At 39.7% G+C, this 16,920-nt stretch overlaps 1 protein-coding gene across 1 annotated transcript in view; it reads left to right on the top strand.

Annotated features, from left to right (window-relative positions):
- Window positions 1-14,700, top strand: part of VILL (villin like) — a 55,035-nt gene extending 40,335 nt beyond the window's left edge. Inside the window, exons 9-20 of the mRNA XM_063452730.1 lie at window positions 414-512; window positions 831-984; window positions 2,123-2,223; window positions 2,940-3,077; window positions 4,122-4,280; window positions 6,215-6,394; window positions 7,039-7,184; window positions 9,105-9,249; window positions 10,713-10,901; window positions 12,327-12,395; window positions 12,963-13,244; window positions 13,430-14,700. Coding sequence (XP_063308800.1) covers window positions 414-512; window positions 831-984; window positions 2,123-2,223; window positions 2,940-3,077; window positions 4,122-4,280; window positions 6,215-6,394; window positions 7,039-7,184; window positions 9,105-9,249; window positions 10,713-10,901; window positions 12,327-12,395; window positions 12,963-13,244; window positions 13,430-13,543 — 1,776 coding nt within the window. The 3' untranslated portion in view covers window positions 13,544-14,700. The remainder of the gene's footprint in view (window positions 1-413; window positions 513-830; window positions 985-2,122; window positions 2,224-2,939; window positions 3,078-4,121; window positions 4,281-6,214; window positions 6,395-7,038; window positions 7,185-9,104; window positions 9,250-10,712; window positions 10,902-12,326; window positions 12,396-12,962; window positions 13,245-13,429) is intronic.
- The last annotated feature ends 2,220 nt before the right edge of the window (window positions 14,701-16,920 follow it).

Raw genomic sequence — 16,920 nt, 5'->3', positions numbered from 1 at the left:
TTAGCTGAAACATCTCACATTATATTTCTCCTGACGATATTAATTGGTGGCACTAGGGTTGGGTTTAGAGAATTTTTTCGAAAACTAACAATAAGTAAACACCTAAAATAACAAACAACTTTAAAATCGGACACACATTCTGTAAACTGTATATATATATATAATTTAATTTCCCTAAAAGAAATATATATGTTTGAACATGAAGAAAGACCCAGCGTAAAATTCCAACAGTTCAACAAACACAAAAACACTGGAATGTGTTAGAAAGCCCCTCGGGTAAATTAAATAGGTTAGGTTAGGTTTGATTTAAAATATATAAATATGTCAAAATTTGTTTATCATAAATGTGTCTTGGTTTATATTTAATGTTGTGTAACCCTTTTGTAACCAGTATCTACTCTACCCTTCTTCAGGATTGCCATATTCTAGATCAAGGTGGAGTAAAGATATTTGTCTGGAGAGGAAAGGTCTCTAGTCCGGAGGAGAAGAAGGCAGCTTTCAGCAGAGCAGTGGTAAATATTCTAACTGAATCCAACACAAACGCATGAGAGCAAAAGCTCCTTCAATAGATCACAACACAATGGTCAGAACCAGTGTTGGGGAAACACATACTAAATGAGAAGATATATACTACTAGGATCCTTGCAACTTCATCCAGGGAAACCAAGTTGACTAGGACAGAGTTTATATCTTAGGTGCTTTAAGCACAGAGTTCTCAGGTGCTCATACATAAAAACTTTTAAAAATGGAAATTTGATAACAGACGTCCTTTAACAAAAAAAAAAACTGTAATATAAAGGCTCAGTAATTTTTACATCTTCTTTCTTAAGGGTTTCATACAAGCCAAAGGATATCCAGCTACCACCAACGTGGAGGTAATGAATGACGGTGCTGAGTCCTCTATGTTCAAACAGCTTTTCCAGAACTGGAGAGATGTTGATGAAACACAGGGCATTGGGAAAACGTACAACATTGGTAAAATTGGTGAGACACTTTACTTTTTTTTTATTAGCTGTAATATGTGCTTTCTTATCTGACCATTCATGGGGACAATGGGTTTATTCTGTTGGGTCAAGGTTGAGGCTTCATGTTAGCCTTCTACAACTTGGGTGTTATGCTGGACATTTCATTTGACCAAGTTGTTCTTCGAGATTTCCAAAAACGCAAATGCACTTTTTTAATGGTAGTTTTCGGCTAAAATGCAATGAATTTCCAACTGATTCACATAAATGCTCAACTATGAAAGCAATTCTTAACCTCCCACTCACAGGATCGTACCTTTATTTTGTTGGGGTGAAAACTTACGATAAATAATGATATTCAGCAGTGTTACTAATTCGGTTGTAAAATTTCCTACTGTGTACTGTAAAACCAAATGAATTATTTATTCAGCTGCACAATTGTCAAGGTTTGGGTGCTGGGAGGAAATTTTTGACAGAAGGCCATAAGATAGCACCCAGATATATCACCATAACCACTACAATAAACGGTTTGTTTAGTTTTAGTTGTTAAGGTGCTTAGAATCCCCTACCAAGGTTTTCTATATATAAATAAAATAATCATAAATGCATTGAAAATCACGATGCCCGTGTAGTTCCATCAAGGGATCTTTGGCCGTTCTTCCGAAATGTATAAGTTTAGATGTAGTGCAAGCATTTTTTTTCCAAATGTTTATTTTCCAAATGTTCCATCCAATTCAAAAGTGAAACACAGGAAAATACTTCATAGTCACCGTTTTGCCCCCCGCAAAAAAAAATGAAAAAAAAAACCAAAATGCTAATTTTCACTTGTTTTTATTTGATCTGACAGACTTTCCACAGAAAGATAAAAATGTAGATTTGGCATATTTTGCAACTAAAATGTCTAAAATATCCCAATAAATGGCAGTTTCAGTATTTTATTGCTCAGATTAGCCTTTTTCCTGTATGTCTGCAGGATTTGTGCCGAGAGAATATGTGACCATTTGCGCAAGTTTCACTTTTTGCTATTAAATACATTGTTAACACATTTTATTTAATATGTCACGCCATCACAATTTTTTTTTTTTTTTGCAATACCTTTTAAACAGACTTTTAATTCACCGTATTTTTATGGTATCTCTGCTTGGGATATTATTTTACAGCCAAAGTAGAACAAAAGAAGTTTGACATCAATGAACTCTATGCCCATCCTGAGCTAGCGGCTGAGCAGAGGATGGTAGATGACGCCTCTGGGAAGGTTGAAGTGAGTAAACAATAACCTGTTATAGGCTCAGTAAAGTAACCTAAACTTTTATAGCTTTTTTTAAAGACTTGCACAAAAACCTGTGTTAATCTGACACACATACTACACCCCCAAACTGATGCATAAAGTATTTTTTGCAGGAAGTCCTCACATGTCCTGAATGAGAGTTGAGTTAGTCCTTGCCATCACTGTTTATGAGATACATTATTATTATTATTATTGTTATATTTATATAGCGCCAACAAGTTCCGTAGCGCTGTACAATGGGTGGAGGGCCCTGCTCAATGAGCTTACATGCTAGAGGGAGTGAGTGGGGTATAGTGATACAAAGGGTAAGGGACGTATTAGGGAAGATTGGTAGAACAAGTCTCAAAAAACCATATCTGCTGTGTCTACAAAAATAATACGAACTACATTTTCTCCTGGTGCTAAAAAAATTTTGTCGTAAGTTGCTCATATAAAAGCTTGGGGATATTAGACATGTTAGCAGACCTTTCAGAAAAATTTAAAATGATTTGATTAATCACTGTCCATTTAAGTTAGCTGAAAAATGTTAAATGGATAAAAAGTCAAGTAACGTGTGCTAATCATTTGAATGAATTGAAAATATGTCTATTGTAAGTCACATTTTAGAATCCGTTGCATGCCATCTAACGTTATTCGAGTTTTAGATTTAGATGAGATTAATCAATACGTGGCGTTTATCTACTGGATAGGTCTGGAGGATTGAAAATCTAGAATTGAAAGAGGTCGAGCCTAAAACATTTGGACGATTCTATGGAGGAGATTGTTACTTGGTGCTGTATACATACATGAAGGCTGGGAAACCCAATTACTTCCTTTACATGTGGCTCGTAAGTCCTGTCTCATATGCAAGTTTTATATATATTTTTATAAGTGACCCTTGTTACAAAAAAGTTTTTAACAATGTAATGAGATTTTATTTGGACTCCCAAGTCATCCCGCTTCTTAGTAATTGCAAGATATCACTATACCTGGAAAGGTTACTGTATTGATTGCAAAGTTGGTAGTGGATTCATTACCCTGAGCCTACTCTCAGCTCTGGAACGTGGGAGGACTGGCAATGGGGGCAGAGAGCCACTAAAATACAGGCTGCAGCCTCACACCATTCGTCTGCAGGTGGCAGAATGTATTTTGGAAGTCCTGTCTTAGAGAGAACTTGGACTGAGCTCTCTCTCCTCGCAGGGCAATGGCTCTGCCGATTATTGCATATAGCTGAATTCATTAAGTGGTTACACCAAGCACCATCACCACTTCAGTGAATTGAAGTGGTCATGGTGCTTGGATTCTGTATGTGCAGTGTTTCACGTTGCTGTCAGGGGTTTAACAAGCGTTCTGGGCTGCTAATGTTACAACTGTTCAATGTCAGTAAGCATAGTATACTTAAGATAGACAACCTATGTCAGCATTCACAGTGCTTTTGTTTGGCATAACCCTTTAAACGGTGAACTGAGCTATGTGTAAACTAATAGCAGCTTTGGTGCCTCTAATCATTCATCCGAGGTAATGAATGGAACTGCTCCTGGGGTACATTCCTTATTCCATAAGCCGTCCTTCCAAACTAGGGAGGGGGTTTCTTGTGGCACATACCTAAGAGCTCAGTAGTGATGGTTGCTTTTGGCGGCTGGAGCCACCGGGAGCCGAAGAAGCATAGCGGTCTGAAGAAGGGGGATCCAGCCACCAAAATATAAGTGCACAAATCACCCTGGTAGATATTCACAAAAAACAGAGGGCCCTACAAGTGACAGGGACGCTAACAAGAACCGTATTCTCCACTTTTGTACACGCTTTCTGAAATGTGTAAAGTTAGCAACTAATTCATCCAGTGCCATATTGGCTATTTAGTGGTATTCTGAACAAGTCGCCATGTGTTGCAGGGACGTCACGCATCTCAAGATGAAATCACGGCGTGTGCCTTCCATGCCGTAGAACTGGATCGCAAGTACCAAGACCAGCCAGTCCAAATCCGAGTGACCATGGGGAAAGAACCTAAACATTTCCAAGCCATCTTCAAGGGAAAGATGATTATATACGAGGTAATATTCTTACAATGCCCTCATGATTGTGACTATTACTGACATAGTGTTAGGGATGCACAGAATGTTTACTGCAGTCCACTCGTTCATGTCATATTAACTTTGTCTGTGGTGACCCTGGTTAGTCATCTTCTGTGGTTGCCCTGGTTAGTCATCTTCTGTGGTGGCCCTGGTTAGTCATCTTCTGTGGTGGCCCTGGTTAGTCATCTTCTGTGGAGGCCCTGGTTAGTCATCTTCTGTGGAGGCCCTGGTTAGTCATCTTCTGTGGTGGCCCTGGTTAGTCATCTTCTGTGGTGGCCCTGGTTAGTCATCTTCTGTGGTGGCCCTGGTTAGTCATCTTCTGTGGAGGCCCTGGTTAGTCATCTTCTGTGGTGGCCCTGGTTAGTCATCTTCTGTGGAGGCCCTGGTTAGTCATCTTCTGTGGTGGCCCTGGTTAGTCATCTTCTGTGGAGGCCCTGGTTAGTCATCTTCTGTGGTGGCCCTGGTTAGTCATCTTCTGTGGTGGCCCTGGTTAGTCATCTTCTGTGGTGGCCCTGGTTAGTCATCTTCTGTGGTGGCCCTGGTTAGTCATCTTCTGTGGTGGCCCTGGTTAGTCATCTTCTGTGGAGGCCCTGGTTAGTCATCTTCTGTGGTGGCCCTGGTTAGTCATCTTCTGTGGTGGCCCTGGTTAGTCATCTTCTGTGGAGGCCCTGGTTAGTCATCTTCTGTGGTGGCCCTGGTTAGTCATCTTCTGTGGTGGCCCTGGTTAGTCATCTTCTGTGGTGGCCCTGGTTAGTCATCTTCTGTGGTGGCCCTGGTTAGTCATCTTCTGTGGAGGCCCTGGTTAGTCATCTTCTGTGGTGGCCCTGGTTAGTCATCTTCTGTGGTGGCCCTGGTTAGTCATCTTCTGTGGTGGCCCTGGTTAGTCATCTTCTGTGGAGGCCCTGGTTAGTCATCTTCTGTGGTGGCCCTGGTTAGTCATCTTCTGTGGTGGCCCTGGTTAGTCATCTTCTGTGGAGGCCCTGGTTAGTCATCTTCTGTGGTGGCCCTGGTTAGTCATCTTCTGTGGTGGCCCTGGTTAGTCATCTTCTGTGGAGGCCCTGGTTAGTCATCTTCTGTGATTCCACCACCCCTCCAAGTACTCCGAACCCTATTCTGCCTTTATAATCCCTCTTTAGGGAGACTAGTAAGTCTTTCTATTTAAATCATTCTGTTTAACACTCCCCACATTATCTTCCTAAGTGCCCCATTTCTAAGTCTTACCTAAATGATATACAAACTAAAATGGACATTAACATGAGACGAGAGATATTGTGTTTGTATTTATCAGTGCTGCGTAACATCAGGTGTCTTAGAAAGGTTAAATAAGAATTTTAGATATAAATGTCATGAAATAAAAGACAAGTCAGGTTGTTTCCTGACCTCCTACATTTTTTGTTCTCCCCATAACCAGTTACAAAGTTACACGTCAAATTCTACAACCACTATGATATAATAGACAAACCCGCTTACTAGGGAAAGTAACGAAAACACCAACAAACAAACTAGGCAACTAAAACATTGTACTAATGTACCCTAATAGACATTTAGGATAAGATGTTTTTTTACATTTTTCTTTCATTAGCTCTCATTAATAAATCTTTCCAAATCTTCGTTTTATTTTTCCCTTATCAATATACATCAGTACAGTGATTAAATGATATATGTAACTGCTCCCAACCATGTATAGATTAAATATCATTTGATAATGAAGAATACTATGTGATCTCTTTTCTAAAACAAATCTTGAATAGTCCATAAAAAGATGTTTTAAACTTTCACTTCTCTCCGTATTAACAATTGTCAAAACAATAGTATATGCAGTTTTTGAGGTGCTATATAATGTTGCAAATACAACGCGGTTTCTTAGATGATAGACTGATCAAAGTGTCATGTTTATTCTTTGAATGAATTAGGGAGGAACTAGTCGAGCTGAGAAGACTGAGCCGGAACCACCAATTCGATTGTTCCAAGTCAGAGGAACGGATGAATTTAACACCAAGGCCACGGAAGTTCCAGCTAGAGCAGCGTCTCTTAACTCCAATGATGTCTTTGTCTTAAAAACTGATTTAGTTTGCTATTTATGGTGTGGAAAGGTAATAAAACTGTTTAATCTATTAACAGCCCAATGTGCATCTTTTAAGCAACTCACAAGGTCATACATTCATGGCAATGTTTTTTTGAGAAAAATGTAGACAATTGAAAAAATTACTGCAAACTCAGTTGGGCATAGCCATCGATTGAGGAGCCATGGCACAGAGACTGGATGAGGTTTAAGGAATGTGAGAGGCAGAATGGAGAAAAGAGGCAAAGAGCAGAGTCAAGGAGATATACCAACAGATTGGAGAACAACTGAGAGAACTGGGAAGTCATAGAGTCAGACAGTCCAATATTACAATTAAAGAGGGTCCATTGGAGGAAAGACGATAAATGGCTAGATAGTCCGTTTAGACTACGGAGGGTAGAAGAAAGATGGGAATGAACGAGATATACAGTCAGGCTACAGACACATGGACAGTAGAGGGAAACTTTGAGGAACGTTGTTAAAAAGCCAGGTGACAACTACTCCCCTACACTTCAAGGCTGCAGTCGTACCCTGATATTTTTTATTTTGCTTTTGGCCTGTTGCCTTATACCTTATTATTTAACTCCCTGTACACTGAGATCTCCGTGCTACTTGTGATTTTATTGCAGTGAAAATCGCTAACAATATTTTTTAACAATTGTTAATGATCCATAGGGCTGCAGCGGAGATGAACGAGAGATGGCGAAGAACGTGGCAGATGTTATCTCCAAACAGGACAAACAAACCATTCTGGAGGGTCAGGAACCGGCTGAATTCTGGGTGGCCCTCGGAGGGAAAGTTCCTTATTCCAGCGACAAAAGGTTAAGAAATACAGTGTCATTTACCCAAAATGTAGTCAGAGCATCTGATCACTAAAGATGAAAGAGTAAAGTAAAATACTATTTGTGCTTGTTGGAAAGCCAGAAATAAATGTAACTCTGTATCTGCATTAACACCCTTGGAGTGGTTTGTACTGCGCATGTATAAATGCAGATTAGTTACAAGTGTATACGAGTAGAAAATTCTCAAATATATGAATACTGTGAAAGAAGTAAAATATATAGAAATGCAATGACATAAATATGTGATGTTGATCGAACTGTTATGATTTATATTTTAGCTTTATCTTCATATTGATTACTGGTTATCTTTTCCCTAAATTCTCTGTGTTTCATCTTTTCCCCCTTTGTAATATATGCAGACAGACATATCGATAATCATGAGAGGGGTAACACGGCCGGTGGGGATATAAAATATTTCCCTTATAGCCAGCCCATTCCCATGTTGAGGGAGCTGGTCGCTGTAGCAGTGTGTGCAGTGGCCAGCTAGTGCCAGAAAAAGACTACAGACCTGCTTATTCTCCTTCCCTGTGGACTGCTGAGCCACTGTTCAAATTGCTGCCATAACCCCAGTGTGACCTTCTACTCCTCACATGTATGGGTGGCAGACGGGGGCAAATGCCCTTCTCTACTCTACTCTGCCATTTCCCCCCCTTCATTCCAGCAAGGAACATGCCAGGCCAGCAGCCTGCCCTACCTAGCCCAGTGGCTAGTCACCCGTGCCCACCAAGGTCAGTGTGAGTGTATCTGCATGGGTCAGTGTGAGTGTATCTGCATGGGTCAGTGTGAGTGTATCTGCATGGGTCAGTGTGAGTGTATCTGCATGGGTCAGTGTGTGTGTCTGCGCGGGTCAGTGTGAGTGTGTCTGCGTGGGTCAGTGTGTGCGTTTCTGCATGGGTCAGTGTGTGCGTTTCTGCATGGGTCAGTGTGTGCGTTTCTGCATGGGTCAGTGTGAGTCTCTGCATGGGTCAGTGTAAGTGTCTGCATAGACTAATGTGAGTGTGTCTGCATGGGGCAGTGTGTATGTGTCTGCATGGGTCAGTGTGTATGTGTGTGATTGTGCGTAGGTCTTCACAAAGGCAAACGTCTTGATTACAAAAATGAATACTTTTGCATTTTGGGAGAGTATCATGCATGTGTGTATGTATATATTAGCATATGTGTATTATTTTAATATTTGATACATGCTGATATCAAGCTGAGTATAAAATTACTATAACACATGTGCTTTAATAAACATGTATAAATGAAGGGACTGCGGGCGTGTATTGAGGAAACTGGCCTTGTGGCAGCAAAGAGAGAAACTCCGGCCCTGTAGATAATTAGACAGACACATGAAAAGGAAAGATAGATGTTTCTATACAATTTGATACATTTCCTTATCAATGATTTTCCTTGTGTTAGCTTTTCATGTTCCTTCTCTTATCTCTTATTAGACAATCAATCTATTCAGCAAATTATGTAGAAATAAGACAGCTGTGATTTTATTACACCATAGTATGTCCTGATTTAAGTACCTGTGTGATTTTTATGACCATTTACGTCCCAATTTACTATTAAATGGTGCAAGAACTCATTAACTAAAATGCATACCACTTACCACTAGTCTTGGAGAACTTACTAACACAGTGCCCTTCCAGTTGACAAATGTACAAATGACAGCTCTGTTCCTAAAATCTGCTACCAGACAATTCTGAATTATACACAAAATTAATACGGTACTTTCTTTGACTTCTGGCAATCTGGAGGTTTAGCATTAAAACCATGTTTAAATTCGAAGAAGACATTTCTAATTTACCGAAATAGGTCTGTTTCATTAATAGATATAATTTGATGAGCTAGTTGACCTTCTTCTACCATATTAATTGTTTTGTTTGTGTGTTTGTTTTGTTTTTATTTCAGATTCCAGGAAAGCGTTGTGCGTTACAAACCACGACTCTTTGAGTGCTCCAATCAGACTGGTCGCTTCATCATGACAGAAGTGGTTGATTTCGCTCAAAGTGACCTTGATGAGGATGATGTAATGTTACTGGACACTTGGGAAGAGGTCAGTGCGTAATGATGCCCCCCAACTCCCCTTAACCGATTACAACTCAAAGATATGTTTGTTTCAAAATTAAATAAATCTTTTTTTATTGGTTAAGACCAGGAGACAACCCAAATGATAGGTCCTCCTATCACCTGAAGGAAGACAAAATCTCCCTAGGCAGTTTGAGTAGTTACCTTAGTAAGCATTGAGTCACAGTCAAACCCTTAGTCAACCAGTAGAGAAAGTTGTAGTATAATAAATGTCTGCTATACTATAGACTCTACAGCTTTTTGGAAATTTAGGATATGTATTGGGTATCAGCCAAGCATCTCTGCCAGCAACTAGTATGTAGTCATGAAATTGAATAATACGGACTCCTAGACAATACTTTCACATTTAATGTAAATTAGATCATTGTGATCTTGTTTTTCAATACACCTTATCCAGGATCACATAAGGGATTCAAGGAAGCTTAGCACACTTCATGGATAGATTATCTAGGTGTACGTTACTTGGTGTGGGCGTTGATGTAGGCTTATCACAGAGATAGCTAGATGGGTACAAAGACTTCTGGAAAACCAAAAGGGATATCTATTGAATTACAGGTGACATTGTAAGTGTAAGCAATGCATTTGCACATGGACAGTAGACCCAGAGGTAGACGATCCGCTTAACACATTAAATCACATTTTCATACACAAACAGGTGTGAATCCGACAAACAGAGGTTTTCACTAAACTCTATTGCAGCAAATAAAAATGTGAATAGTAAAATTTAGGCCAAAATACTTGATCAGAAAAAACATTTCTCCAACAGATATATAATCACAGCTTATGTATCTTATCCAGAAATTTGCCATTTGGACTCTAGTGAATAATCCCGAGACTGTGGTTTGAGCCCGAGACTGTGGTTTGTGATTTGACCCTGAGACTGTGTGTGTAATCAACTCAAATATCACAACAGAATATAAAACCAAAATACCCTGGGGGCCTTGTGTATAGTCTATAGCTACCCCAGGATAGCCATCTTGACTGCTGCTTTAATTCTTGACTTAAGCTTGGTGGGACTTTGGGGGGTAGGAACATGTCCTAACCTGTAACTCAAAACAATAGAAGCAGGTACCGTAGATCATACAGAAAATATGTCTGCCCCATAGTATTTCTGAATACTTATTATTCTCATCCTATTCCAGTGTTCAAGGTGTACTGAGCAAAGATATGTCCACCTTTGTACATAGGATAAACCACTCAGTCAGTAGAAGAACACATGAAAGCTTATGCCATGGCAATTTATGAGTTATATCTCAAATATAAGTGAATTATACTCTGTATGAACCCCTTAGCCCCTTAAGGACACATGACATGTGTGACATGTCATGATTCCCTTTTATTCCAGAAGTTGTGTCCTTAAGGGGTTAATGATGTCTCTTATGATATAATAACCGGTTATCTGACAGATCATATCTAATACTGTTGTTTCAGCTCTTCTTGTGGATCGGTAGATCAGCCAATGACTATGAAAAGCAAGAGTCACTCACCTCTGCAAAGGAGTATTTGAAATCCCACCCAGCTGGCAGGGACCAAGCTACCCCCATTATAACTGTGAAACAGGGACATGAGCCCCCCACCTTCACTGGCTGGTTCGATGCCTGGGACTCTCACAAATGGAGTGTAAGCCAAGATTATAAGGCAATACGTGTAACGGACACCTTTGTTATATCAGTGCTATATTTATTATGTTTGTTAGCTGTACACACTAAACTATTAAATATTACTAACTTATTAAAAGTGTAAATGATAAGATTTGCCACATTGAATATGAAAAAACATCTTGTCTTTTCGAACATATTACATGTTGAATGTATTACTTTTTAAATAAATATAAAGGGCAGCAAAACAGAATTGGCAAAGGGTACAGCTATGTGCGTCTTATGTAGGTTTATTACCTGTTAAACTTTCTGTTTAATCCCAGTGTAGTCATCTCCAAGGTCCATAAACCGAGTGCCATTGAGTTGGGTAATAATATTATCTATTAGCAAAAACTAAATGCAACCCTGAGCTCCTTAACCTCCTTAACCAAGTTTGTGCTTCATATATTTCCTCCTTATTAACTAATTCACTATTGTCGCCCTCCCTGCAAGTTGATGGTATCTACATCAGCCCGTCCTTGCAAGCTCGTTGTCTTGGTGTTATCTTTGATTGTGGCCTCACCTTTACGCCTCATATCCAGTGTGTTGCCGTATCCTGCTGATTCCACCTTAAAAACATTGCCACGTCCGCCCTTTCTTACACAAGATGCTGCTAAGGGGCTTGTCCGTGCTCTAGTAATCTCTGGCATTGATTATGGTAACTCTCCCTAGAAACCGTATTGCCCCGCTGACGTCTGTAAAAAAAAAATGCTGCCACCAGACTGACTTTTCTCTCCTGTCGCTCCTCTCACACCTACCCTCTCTGCCAATGATTACATTGGGTCCCTGTAACATTCAATTCAATATCTAACCTACAAAGCAGTCAACAACTCTACCCGTGCTACATTTCTTTTCAAATTCATAGATATACCCCCGCTACGCCACTCCCCTACCTTCTCCTGCCTGCTGATCTTCTCATACTGCTAACTTGCGCTTACGGGACTTTTTCCTGGAAGCTACATTGCTATGGCCTTAACAGCCTGCCTCCACCTATCAGACTCTCAATTTTTTTTCAATCCTTTAAGAAGTCCCTTAACATGCCTCTTTAGAAAAGCCTATGGCCTTCTGGGGTAACTGTCATTACTCTCTCAACTTAATTAGTGGGTCAATTTTCCACTTCACTCTGACCTTCCAAATCTGTCACTGTCCCACCCCGAGTTTACTATCCCCGTGCGGCCCTTCCTTTTTCGTTTTTCCACCTCACCAGCTCTAGACTGTAAGCTTCTTTGAGCAGGGTCATCGTCAACCTATTGTTCCTGTCACAATTTGTAACCATTTGTCTCATTTGTTATTAAATACCCCCCTTTTATTGTTAAGCCATGTGGAATAAGTTAGCGTTTTAGAAATGCCAATAATATTAATAATGATAGTTGCACAAAATTTGTCTAAATTCTCTATTTCGTCCTAGTCTGACTTGTCGTATGAAGACATGAAGAAGAATCTGGGAGATGTCTCTGCTATTTCACAGATAAATGTGGTGAGTTTATTTGGGGTGGACGGGGGTTGTGTTAGTTTACCAGTTGGATGTCTGATATGCCAATCATATAGCTTCCTTTTGTAATTGAAGATATAAACTAAATGCAGACACATACTTAGAGAAAATGGTGTCTCTTACACTTTCTTTTGTTGTTTATTTTCCATGTTTTACTTATAGAACCTGTTCTTATCTATAAACCGCAGAAAATTAGATGTTGTACCATAACTACTACAATACGCTCTACAATAATGTGTTCATGGTTTATAATACTGTATTATCATAAATCATCAACACATTAAAACAATGCCTTTTTGTCAAACTGGATATTTCAATGCCAGATACTGGTCTGGCAACAACCTTGGTTCTATTCATTATGACATTTAAGATATATATCAATAGACAGATACAGTAAAAACTTATCTAAACTACTCTGCAGCCATTGTGTGGATCCATTCAGTGTGCAGCCAAGGACGCGTGGCGTGATCGGTATAAAATGACACTCCCAGCTTATTGTAGAACTCAATGTATTCATTTTTGTCCATAATAAACCAAAGTATCTTTCTATAGGATTTACAAAACACAAACCTGAACAAAACCAGCGCCCCCGCAGCGCCCCAGAATTACAGAAATGCCACACCACCCCCCCCTGTAGGGACCACTAACGGGAACCAGCAATACAGCAACGGTAATCTTGCACAGACCAATGGCAGTGAACCACAGAACCAATACACAGAGCCAGCGCCAGCACCAGCGACAGCAAACAATGGTCAACAATGGTTTGATAAGACCCTGCTGCTTAACAAGACCACTGAAGAACTTCCTGAAGGAGTGGACCCCTCTAAAAAGGAGGTAAGATGCTCAGGGGGAGTTAAAGGGCAGGTGGCAAAACGTATATAACGACACCAAAATTAGCATCAATAAATATGGGTATATTCATGTACCAAATAAGCTTTGATAATATTGGGTATTTTGTGCCTAATTAGCATCAATAGCATTGGGTACTAATGCACCTTTCTATCCCTTTGCTACGGCAGTTCTACTTATCTGATGAAGATTTTGGCAAGATTATGGGAATGCCAAAAGCCAATTTTTACCAACTGCCCAAATGGAAGCAGCAGAACATGAAGAAGCAACATGGCCTCTTTTAAAGAAATACTCACTGAGACCGGCTCCCGGTTTGTCTGTTTTTTGCTTTACTCTCCAAACTATCGTTCCCGCCAAAGGAAAATCAAACATGAACTGACTGACAACACGTAACATTATTACCGTAACTAACAATGAGAGCTATGTAGTAAGGACATGGTAAAAAAAAAAACTGGGACCTGCATAGAACGTTCTTCATTCTTTATGGGTTTATATGCTGACAAATTTTATAAAAATTCCCCTTTGCATGTTTAGTTTATGTCTAAATGTCGATGCTGGGTGGGCTGTGCAGGGCTCCCATGGAAAAAGTAGGGGGCAAAAGGAACACAACAAGTGCCATAACAACTGCTGATTATTGAAGAGCTCTTTGTAGTAGTTATGGTGCAAAGAAGCAGTCCCTCTGGGTTTTTTCTACAGGGTTTGATACATACTGGAGGATTTTCCAGTGGTCAAAGTTCATTATTGGCACATAATATATTTTCCATTGTGCGTGATTTGGCCATGCCGAATTGCATCTATCACTTTAGGACCCAGACTTCCCTGGGACACAACTGTTAATTTTTATCCTGATGTCAGTTTATATGTTAAAACCATGAGCTAACTATAGATGGCACCACAGTGCTATAAATCCTTATAAAACACAAAGGCTCTCATATCGTTAAGTATTGTTTTAAAGACACCCATACATTTATTTATGCAATATCACATCCCTCACGCTCCTGCAGAGTAATATGAAGTGCTCCATACGGATTCATAGCAGACAGTGAGGGACTTCACAATCATGTTACGGGTTAACACCTGGGGGTTTCTGCAACAGTTCTAAAATCGAGCAGGGAATGTTCTTTCTACTCGAATCATTCCATTTAAATAATCCCTAGTGTAACATTTGCGGATATAAAACTTGTGCTATTTGCCAATATTAGAAGCTATACAAAGAGTTTGCCAAATGTTCTTAATGCCGGGGGATCCCGTGGAAATTTCTTAACACATTCTGTGTATTTTGTTTTGTCGAACTTTCACAATCACACAAATAAAAGTAAATAGATATTCTGATGCGTATAGGGGTATGACATTGTCCCACCACAGTGCCATCGATCTGGGGTAAATACGATCCCTTTCTATATTAATAAGAGTGTGTGATTCAATAAAGACTATGCTGGTACACATTGTGGCTGTTTTGTTATTTTTATGTCTCTTGTTTGTTCTCTATAAGTTCATGCAAATGTACACATACTTTTTTATATTCTTGCATATTATTTTTTATGTTCTACCGTGGATACAACCAGTAATTTAGCATTTTTCCCATGCTGCTCCACAAGTGGTGCTACTGTTGAGATATCTAGGCTGCTCCAACACTTTTGTCACCAAAACCACTTTAGCTTAATGAAGCAGTTTTGGTGTATAGAACATGCACCTGCAGCCTCACTGCTCAATTTTCTGCAGTTTAGGAATTAAATCACTTTGTTTATGAACCCTAGTCCAGGGATAGGCAACCTTCGACACTCCAGATGTTGTGGACTACATCCCCCATAATGCTCTTACACCCATAATGCTGGCAAAGCATCATGGGAGGTGGAGTCCAAAACACCTGGGGTGCAGAAGGTTGCCTATGCCTGCCCTAGTCACACCTCCCTGCATGTGACTTGCACAGCCTTCCTAAACACTTCCTGTAAAGAGTAATCTAAAGTTTATCCCTCCTTTATTGCAAGTTCTGTTTATTTTAGATTTTCTCATCCCCTGCAATGTAATAGCTTGCTAGACCCTGCAAGAGCCTCCTGTATGTGATTAACCCCTTAAGGACACATGACAGAAGTTTGGTTTTATTCCAGAAGTTTGGTCCTTAAGGGGTTAAAGTTCATTTTACAGAACAAGAGAAAAAATGTTTAAGGTAAATTACATCTGTTTGAAAGTGAAACCAGTTTTTATTTTTCATGCAGGCTGTGTCAATCATAGCCAGGGGAGGTGTGGCTAGGGCTGCATAAACAGAAACAAAGTGATTTAACTCCTAAATGGCAGTGAATTGAGCAGTGAAACCTGAGAGGCATGATTTATGCACTAAAACTGCTTCATTAAGCTAAAGTTGTTTAGGTGACTATAGTGTTCCTTTAACTAAAAAGAAGTCTGTCACTTCTTTTCCCTCCAGGACTCAGGTCAGTGTCAAGCTGTACCATAATGGTTTGACAAATGATGCTGGGATGGCTCCAGTGCACCATTACCAACAGCAAGAATCCCGCTGTTCCTGTCTACCTGGTCCTTTTTCCCATCTTACCTGTTGTTTTGGGAGAGGGGCAGAGTAACAGATCAGCTGTACATACAAACTGCAAAAGTAACTCATTGGAAGTGTAACTGTATGTCCTTGCTCTTTGGATAGTATTAGTTACTTCCAAAATGTACCACTCATTTTATAAGCAGAGAATTATTTTCATTCTGAAAGAATACATTCACGCCTTATAATTAATAGAATCTCACCAACTACAACAGTATCTATAAAACATCTAATTACAGAGCTGTGTACTGCGGTCCCATCACCTCTAGTCATTGTTGTTTGCTGCCACCTAGTGGTCAACCAGAAACACCTCCACTGATTGTATACAATGTTATTCATGGGAATTGGGAGGATTAACAAAAATTATTTCAAATTATGGTTAAAAATCGCAGAGCTGGAGAGGAGTTGTAGAATTTTTCCAATTCATCTATTTTGTCGCAAAATTTCCCGATAGATTCCTGATTCCCTGGAATAGTCTTTAAGTGAACATTGTATGCTCTGTACGCATTCTTCATCACAGACACATTTTAAATACAACCTTTGAAACATTCATTGCTGATGACACATTGACATGGTTCCCAAATTAGTTTTTCAAATAAAGGTGACGCCCACGCTGAAATTCACATCTTAGTACATATGATAGATTACCATGAATACAATCAAATAAAGGTCTTCTAAATACTTTTACTTAACTTAAACTCTGCAGTGAGCAGGACAAGCATCTCTATCTTCACAATTATGTGCCTTTATTTATATTTAGTACATGGGCCCTCCTTGGTTGAAAATAACCTAGCCGTGGAGATCATACCGTTGTATGCTGTTTTACTGGAGCTATACGGTGCTCTTTCCCTTGTGAGTGCATTATCATATAAATCCCCATATCTACTTAATACTGCACTATATACTGCTTCTGTCTCTGCTTTGCATATATATCAATTTGTTGAAGATCTTTTCTTAGCAAGAAAAGCATTGATACATCCCGAGGCAAGGATTGTTCCACCCACGTTATAATTCCAGAGCTGGCCAGCAGCTCATAAATGTATGTGGTTTTCTATATTCACTTTACCCATATTCCCAATTTTACTGAAACTCCATCCCTTGCCACTGATTATGCCC

The sequence above is a fragment of the Pelobates fuscus genome, chromosome 4 (genome assembly GCF_036172605.1).
Source record: "Pelobates fuscus isolate aPelFus1 chromosome 4, aPelFus1.pri, whole genome shotgun sequence".
NCBI classification, from domain to species: domain Eukaryota; kingdom Metazoa; phylum Chordata; class Amphibia; order Anura; family Pelobatidae; genus Pelobates; species Pelobates fuscus.
This window is presented reverse-complemented; position numbering and strand designations above follow the sequence as displayed.